The sequence below is a fragment of the Octopus bimaculoides genome, chromosome 10, assembly GCF_001194135.2.
Source record: "Octopus bimaculoides isolate UCB-OBI-ISO-001 chromosome 10, ASM119413v2, whole genome shotgun sequence".
Lineage (NCBI taxonomy): Eukaryota > Metazoa > Mollusca > Cephalopoda > Octopoda > Octopodidae > Octopus > Octopus bimaculoides.
In genome coordinates this window covers 89,874,761-89,884,270 of record NC_068990.1, presented here as the reverse complement: position 1 = coordinate 89,884,270, position 9,510 = coordinate 89,874,761, and the positions used below count along the sequence as shown (strand labels likewise).

The window sequence follows — 9,510 nt, the reverse complement described above, 5'->3', positions numbered from 1 at the left end:
CACACACACATACACGCACACGCACACACACGCACGCACACACACAAACTATTCGAATTCACAAGCATATACTCACACGCGTACACACATATGCACATTCACATACATATCAAAACTGAAATATGGAATGTAAATGGAAATATCTCATGCCAGAAAAGTTTAAAGCTACTCACCAAGATATACGTATGTGTGCCGTCCCACTAAATTAATCCTTTATGTTTGTTGTTTACACCATCTTTTTATTATGTAGTTTAGTGGTAGAAATTATGATAGGGCCCCTCCGAAAATTTAAGGGTTTTTGGTAGGAGATATCATTCAGATAAGAAACGAAAAATTTAAATCATGGGCAGCGATCTCAGTAGATGTCGTTTTTATTGGCATAAGCCACGAATTAGAGGGACCTTATAATATGATTATGGATTTCGAAAAAGTAGCTCATAACGGATTTCTGGAACCGTTTCCTTGGTCGAATTTGGCATGCTGCTTGTTTCATTTAGGACAAAATGTGTACAAGCATGTTGTGTAAGAAGGACTAAAATGCAGATATTACGAAGATGAAAGCTTTAGTCTAAAAATGCGGTGTTTTGTTGCCCTTGCCTTTCTGCCGGTTAATGATGTTGTAGATGGATGTGAACAACTTGTAGATGATGATGATATTCCACAGTCAATTGTCTCCTATTTTGAAAATGATTATATCGGACCATCTAGAGGAAGAGTACAGAGGAGGCGACGCCTTGAACCTTGATTTCCATGTTTGGAATCGATATTTGGGAATGTTTGGGATTGATGGTTGACGAGGATTGCTCCAGCTACAAATAGATTAGAAGCTTACCACAGCGTGCTGAAAAACGCAGTGAATATTAGTCATCCAAATGTTTAGAAACTTGATGTGATTAAATGTGAGGAAAGATTTACCAGTACCAAATTGCAGAAATTTATGCAAGGAGAAGAATCAAGCCAAAAGAAAAAAAATACAGATATGAATCTGCGCATAAAAATGTCATGGAAAAAGATGATCCAAGCCGAAAAATTTTTTTTTTTAAAGCAATTGCACACCATCTTAAATTTTAAGAAAAAATAAATATGTAATACAGCAAACCTTAAAATAAACGTTTTTTAATTCAGATATTCGTTCTTCCATTTTTCCTATGATCTCAACGAATTGATTGACAACGAATTGACCTGGGAATGAATTGACCAACGACGAAGTAACTGGGGACAAATTAAACGACAACAAATTGCCGTCGACGAATTGATTGGGACACCATATATATATTTATATATGTAGTAGCGGACGCTTGCTAGTGTGCTAAGCAAGTGGGACTGAACTGGAAATCACGTGATTGCGAAAAGACCTTCCTAATCATACAGACATACATTAATATCGCGTTGTCCTCATCTCATAGTGAGTTTTAGTTAGCTTTCTAACATTTTCCACATTAAATATATTAGTATATTTAATGCGGAGAATTGTCTGTCTGTCTATCTATCTGTCTGTCTGTCTCACCGCATTATTAATTTTAGATAGGCATTTTCTAACGTTCCGCTCCTTAAATACAGTAACACCGATTTAATTATAAAATGTACACATAACACACACCCTCGACAAATGTTTACTGTCTGAGGTAGATGCTAATACATATCATATCGAGAACAAAAATAGAATTAAATCTGTTGACGTTTACGTCTATGAAACATGTGATATACATCTTACCTTAATGAATAAACTTGGACTCGTGAAATACGGAGCAGTATCAACGCGTCTCATTAATCGGAATAGCAGCTTTGGGCCCCAACATAGCAAAAAGATCAAAATAATTGCAAGGAGCATTTTGATCACCTGAAACGAGACAAGAAAAAGGCGAAGAATGAAAAGACAATTTTCGTTTACAATTCTACGCAAACAAATAGCTTCTATCTATCTATCTATCTATCTATCTATCTATCTATCAATCAATCAATCTATCTATCTATCTATCTATCTATCTATCTATCTGCCTGCCTGAGTAAAATAGATCAAAAGATTAAGGAACGGGCTTGTTCCGGGATTCGAAACCCTAACCTCAAACAATTGTACAATTGCACTTTGCACATTTCTCAGCACTATTTGCTGACGACATCTTAGGCTTAACTGATTAAATTTCTAGTCAAAATCAGGCCTGCAGTTGAAAAGAAATAAGCATTCAGGTGACCGAGACATCAGTAAAACAAGTGGATCAGCCAACGAGAACACTGGGCGACTGTCAAGCAAAACAAGTAACCAACACACTTGATAAATAAATAAGGTTTGCAGAAAATCAACCAACCAGGACACTGGGCAAGTATTGGTCAAAAACGCGATCAAAACTGTTGATAAACAAGTGACATCATCAGTAATCCATATTTTGATTTGGCAGTAATCCAGAAAGATGGATTACTACCAAATCAAAATATGTGGCCAGAACATCCGAAAACAAATTACGTATTCAGACACTCAGCCATCCCAAACTCTGGGCCACAGGTGGACGAAAATAAGTGACGTCACTGAGTTTATAACCAATCAAGACTTGAACTTATATATTGAAAACTTATATATACAGAGCAGTTTCATCTTGAAAAACGGTTCAAGTTATCACCAGCAAAACCAAAGACGAAAATTTCCTCTTCATGTTCTACGATAGAAATTGTAAAAAATCCATTTTTCTATGCTTTTTCTTACTTCTTAAAAAGACTCCATTTTATCTAATTGTTAATATAACTTCATCTATAAAACTCTCAATCATGCACTATTGTTATGAAATTCTTTGAATATTTGAACTTCTATGATTTTATTTTACTATGAGATTCGATGAATATTTAAATTTGTACGAACGTTGGATATTTTAAGCATGGTTTATCGAATTTTCTACTCTGCTTTCAATTTCTTTGAAAAAATTTTAATATTTACCGTTGGAAAGCAAAAAAGTTGTTCAATCCGGTATGATATTTTGATAAATTCTCAGAAAATTTAAAACCTACAATGCACGCGTGTGCGTAGCTGAATTAAATTTGGGTAATAACCTTGTAGCATACTATACAAAGCTCGTCTGCATTTATTGGCTACCTGATGCCATCATACAGTAGGAATGCTCTTGTTACTGGATGTACACCAGGAATTCTATAGCATCAGTAGAGCTTATATAAATAGATGAATAAGCGAAAATGGATTGAACTCAAACCACTACTATTGTTTCGACACATTTTTACACTCGTAGTACTATGGGGAGATAATATCCTTAACATATTGTGTAATCACCATCAAAGCTTCAAAATAATGTGTTTCCTCAGGTGGTTATTTTAAATAAGTCCTTCATTTCACGCTGTATGAGAATGAATACCCAAAGCAGTGTGCGCTATTTTCAGCAATTTGCAAACACAATCATACACACACACACACACACACACACACACATGCATACATTTTAAAATTTCTTTTGAAGTAAACAATAACCGTGAGTCTAGTAAAGTCTTACGAATGGAATTTTTTGCGATGGAAATTAAGTAGAGCGTCCATGTTCTTTGGTGACAAAATTAATCTTCTTCTTCCTATTATAGCACCAACAACTCTCCCTTGAATGCATTTAGTGTAGTCTGCTCTGTTGCACGCATTCGGGTATATTTCCGCCTTGAGGACAACTTCCGCTATTTTGTGCAGCCAATTGTGAAGACCGAGAGAATGTCATGCACGCCTTACTTTCACTTTCAAGTAACCCATTCGAAATACCTTCTGGCTTAACACTATCACCATACTCTTAAGATTCTTTCGAGGTGTTCAAACTGTAGGAGTATTCTTGAGTCGATTCATGGTCCCCTTTTTGTTTCCCGTTTGTCTGTGACAAGCGTGCAACACAGTCGATTGGGATGGTCATTAGAACGTCCGTGATGATGACGACCATCATTGTTATTATTATTATTATTATTATTATTATTATTATTATTATTATTATTATTATTATTATTATTATTATTGTTGTTGCTGTTGTTGTTGTTGTTGTTGTTGTTGTTGTTGTTATTGTTGTTGTTGTTATCATCATCATCATCATCATCATCATCATCATTATTATTATTATTATTATTATTATTATTATTATTATTTCACTGCACAGTATTGGTATAAATCCTGATAGTTGTTGTGGTCTTTGCTATCAAGTCTTAACAAAGGCCATAGGCAGAAAGTCCTTCACAAGAATATGAGTTGTTCCAGGAGGTTAAGATTTTGTCTGGTCTTGACACTCAACCGTTTCTGATACTGTGATAGCCGTTTTAGAATTGAACCTAATGACTTGATGCGAACTGATACGACTTTCGTTTTTGCTGCAGAGTATCCCCGCATTAAATCAGCATTTTTTTTTAGATCTTTTCTACTTTCTTGTCTGCAAAGTTTGTGTCTGACGGCATTACAATGTCAATTATGTGGCATTCTCTCTTTCATTATGTAATATATGATATCCGATCTCTGGCGTTCAATTGTTCTGTTTGTCTGGATGTCAAAATCCTATAGAATTCATGGTTTACCAAGTTGATTGGAGATTTTTCTGTTACATAATTGTTTCACTGAAATGTAGTATCCTATATCTTGTTTTGCAAAGCAACCAGTGTAAATTAAAACAAACCTTATCACTTTGCTTGCATTCATTCTGAGCTAACATTTTACAAACTGCTATAGTATGTTCAGTGGAGGCGCAATGGCCCAGTGGTTAGGGTAGCGGACTCGCGGTCATAGGATCACGGTTTCGATTCCCAGACTAGGCGTTGTGAGTGTTTATTGAGCGAAAACACCTAAAGCTCCACGAGGCTCCGGCAGGGGATGGTGGCGAACCCTACTGTACTTTTTCACCACAGTTTTCTCTCACTCTTACTTCCTGTTTCTGTTGTGCCTATAATTCAAAGGGTCAGCCTTGTCACACTGTGTCACGCTGAATATCCCCGAGAACTACGTTAAGAGTACACGTGTGTGTGGAGTGCTCAGCCACTTGAACGTTAATTTCACGAGCAGGCTGTTCCGTTGATCGGATCAACTGGAACCCTCGTCGTCGTAAGCGACGGAGTGCCAACAACAATAGTATGTTCAAGTGCCGCCTATGTAATCAGAGAATGGAAAATACTCACTGATTCTTTAAGAACAGCATTTCAATAAAACTAACATCATTCTTATATGCTGTTGGTTTTGTTTTTAATTTTACGCTGTACATATATGCACGCATACATACACATATACAGACACACACACGTGTCCACGCACACACACACACACACACACACACACACACCCTGAGCAACAAAACTTTACGATCCATAAGTATTTCACCTTATTGTAAACGTACACAAATTTCAAAGCTTTCTGTTCATCCGAAACTTCCCCACAACCTCTGTCCTTTAATTTCAAGCCTCATCTTGAACACCATACTCATATATCGACAACATTGAAGATCCATCATCATTTAGGAACTCATCATTCTTATGTCCTCTGTCAATCACTGTTGAAATAAAAACATATTTCTTGACTAATGATTTAAAAAACTTGATAAGATATAACATTACCTGCCTACGTTTATGTAACACTTCAGCACTTTGTTCTTTGGGCATGCGTTTCAGTACAGGGCATGGGCGGGGTGACTTCTTGTGATCAGAAGTCTGCGTTTGAGGAGAGTCTTTTTTACATGCACCGCCACTAACGCAGTCACCGCTTCCACAACCAGTTTTGTTGGCAGCGCTGTTGCAGCATTCACTACTGCTTGCCCGCTCATTAACACCGGAACTGGTTGGTGATGCCAAAGTACGGTAATTACGGTTACTGGTCATGCCTTTGAAAGATTGCTTCTGCTTGCCTTCTTCATTAGATTCATCTTGTCGTCTGGAAAAAAAAAATCAACGGGAAATGTTTGTTTTAAGATTAACACATTTTCTACGATATATATGATTATGTTGTCGATATGCTGTAAGTATAATATACATATATAAAATAATGAAACAAAAAACAGTATATTGTTGTTATTATGTTGTTATTGAACTCAGAACGTAAAAACAGACGAAATACCGCTAAGCATTTCGCCCGGCATGCTAACCTTTCTGACAGCTCGCCGCTTTCATACATATATTCTTTTCTACTCTAGGCACAAAGCCCGAAATTTTGGGAGAAGGGGGTCAGTCGATTAGATCGACCCCAGTACGCAACTGGTACTTAATTTATCGACCGCGAAAGGATGAAAGGCAAAGTCGACCTCGGCGGAATTTGAACTCAGAACGTAAAGAGAGACGAAATACCGCCAAGCATTTCGCCCGGCATGCTAACCTTTCTGACAGCTCGCCGCTTTCATACATATATTTTCAAGGTGTTCAGGCTAATTTGACAGTTTGCATAAAAGGCAAAGAAAACACAATATTCTAAGTAACTTTCACTTTCTAAAATGATGAATCTTAATGATGAATCTTAAGTTATGCAGCTAGCTGTGCTGTCATAACTACCACACTGTTTCACTTCTTACTATCAAAGTGTTTTGATACTGATTGAGTGGTTTGCCATCGCTAATTTCCATTTAATCACGTGACCAGCGTTTAAAATAAAAACTGCGTATTTTGCTGGCAGCTCTCTTTAAAAATGTTTATCCTCCTTTCATATGTAAACAATGAAATTAAATGAAAATGTATTTCTCGCAAAATTTATAACAAAATTGACACACACACACACACACACACACACACACACACACACACACACACACACACACACACACACACACACACACACACACACACACACACACACACACACACATATATATACATACATATCTGCTCACAAAATAAAATTTCAAATAATAAATGTCAACTACATACACACACATTTGTGTATATATATTTAAGCATGTATGTATAAATATGTATATATTATATACATATATATGTATGTATATATGTATGTATGAATGTACGTTTATATATACATATACACACATATATGTATATATGCATAAAACGTATATATATATATATATATATATATATATATATATGCGAGTAAAAATAAATACAAAAAAGGTCTTTTTTTATGATTGTGTATAGAGGAATATATTATTTTGTTTAAAAGAGTTCCAACACTGTCTGTTTTTTATGTTTTATTTATATTCCTGCAGAACCAATGTGGGGTATAGAATATGGAATATACAATATATAATATAATATACAATATATAATATAAAATAAAATAAAATAAAAATGGATGGCACCATGAAAGAAAGTATTGAATGTAGATGAAATATTGAGTGTTCAATATAAAGGATCAAATATATAAATATATAAATATAAATATATAAAGGCGACTCGAGTTTCAGGGCTAGTTCCCTTCGTCATGGCCGGTATGACAGACTTTAACAGACTGTATATATATATATATATATATATATATGCACACGGTCTTTGGGCTAAATTTGACAGTTTGCATAAAAGGAAAAGAAAACAATATCCCAGCCAAAAGTGAAAGTATTTAGAAACAATCGAAAATATCAACTCGATTATGGCTGGGAGATAAAAATTTCCTCTAAATAGTCGTTCTCAGCTTCCATCACGCTTTGTAGATGGATTCGGAACCTGGCGCATGCGTTCCTCATTGTATCCCTGAGAAGATCTTCGGAAACTTGAAGGCTCAAAGGTCTATTAGGTTCAAAACTTTTCATGCACCGCTCGTATATAAGTGATAATTCAAATGAGGGAAGAAGTTAAATTGACATTACAATTGTTTCCGTAAACGGACGATATCATTATTTCATATCTTATACAATGCTATGCAGTTCATAGAACGTGGTGTAATACAGGCCGTAATGTCTGGAAATATCTGATAATAATCCTGCAGTCTATTTGCTTCCTGGGATCTTATGATCTGAAGGCACGATCGACCAAACGAAAATCTCGAGATGAGTTCGTTCGGGCGTATTTACAATATGCAAATAGAAATAACTCTTGAAGCTTTTGCTTGACATCTTTTATAAGTTTTAAGAAAATTAATCCTAATAAAAGACATAGACGTTAATCCAAACTAAATAAAATCAAAATGAAGTCGGCTGGAAGTTATTACATTGATCAAAGCGTTGCCCGTTGAACGACGGTCAACGATTTAATGACGTTCACGGTCACATTAGCATTTAGATTGGGAACTAGGATAATAAATTCTAAATTATGAACCCACCCACCCCATTCCTCATACAATCCCATCGAAACAACGCACACACAGACATACAGAAATACACACACTAACGTGAAGTGGCTTCCATGTACACATACATATACTTAATTATAATCCCAGCATGACCGCACACATATTATACATAAAGACATTAGTATAACGTTATACGTATAAACACACACATACGTGTTCACATCCACGCCCACACGCACGCTCATATATATATATATATGTGTGTGTATATTAATATAAATTGTACATATGTGTAACTATAAAGAATCCAGACAGAAAGAAGGAAGTGGAGACAGGTAGAAAGTGCGGGTACGTGTGTAAGTATGTATGCACGTATGTATGTATGTATGTATGTGTGTGTATATATATATATATATATATATATATATATATACCAGAGTAAGCACATAAATGCGAAGCAAGGTGGAAAAAATAGTACTCGAATACTAGAGGTAGAGTAATATGCTTTATTAAAAAGCTGCGAAAATATCACGAAAACTGTTACTCAGAGCTTTCACGCTCCCGTTCGTCGGACAGTTTTGTTTAGAAACTGTCCGACGAACGCAGACGAACGCAGACACGCCGTTACACGTTACATAAAATACTAGAAAACCACCGCTTGCATATCTTTTTGAAGGACAATATATTATAAGCAGCTCACCTATCCACAAAATTATAATTAGCTGTATGTAAAGTGATCGGCAGTCTTCGTGAAGTGTGTCATGAACCGAATGATTTGATTAAATTAAATTTTTAAAATAATGCACCAGCTGGCTTTATAAAATATCATTCAAAAATTTTCAATTAAACGCCCCATCTACTTAATTCTATCAATTTTTTTAAATATTCAAATTCATGCTTTTTATGGGCGATCGAGAATAATGGAGGGGAGCGAAAAAAAGGATTATCACAGCAAACAACGTCACGCTAAATGAACGAGATTTTAAACGTTATTTTGTTTATTGACCAAACGACACCCAAAATGATGGAAGATCGCTTGTTTAAGAGAATTGACTACAACTCCCTACAAATGCGCACCAACGGAAGAGGGATGCATAGATGCGTTATCTGCAAGTTAAATTTTGAAATGCGGTTACGAGTGTGTGTATAGATATATTATAAATCAATTGAATTATGTTGGGTCACCGTCTTCTGCTATGAACCATAGAAGACGATGCTCCAGAATGGCCACAGTCCAATGAGTGAAACAAGTAAAAGATAAAAAATGTTGCATAAATATATATATATATACACACACACACACACACACATATATATATATATATATATATATATATATA

At 35.5% G+C, this 9,510-nt stretch overlaps 1 protein-coding gene across 2 annotated transcripts in view; it reads right to left on the bottom strand.

The window, feature by feature from the left end:
* The window catches only part of LOC106869404 (somatostatin receptor type 2), a 159,415-nt gene that overhangs the window by 17,128 nt on the left and 132,777 nt on the right, over positions 1 to 9,510 (bottom strand). For both annotated transcript variants that reach the window (XM_052971360.1, XM_014915129.2), the window contains exons 4-5: positions 5,560 to 5,872; positions 1,715 to 1,840 (exon numbers count right to left, since the gene is read on the bottom strand). In XM_052971360.1, coding sequence (XP_052827320.1) covers positions 1,715 to 1,840; positions 5,560 to 5,872 — 439 coding nt within the window. The remainder of the gene's footprint in view (positions 1 to 1,714; positions 1,841 to 5,559; positions 5,873 to 9,510) is intronic.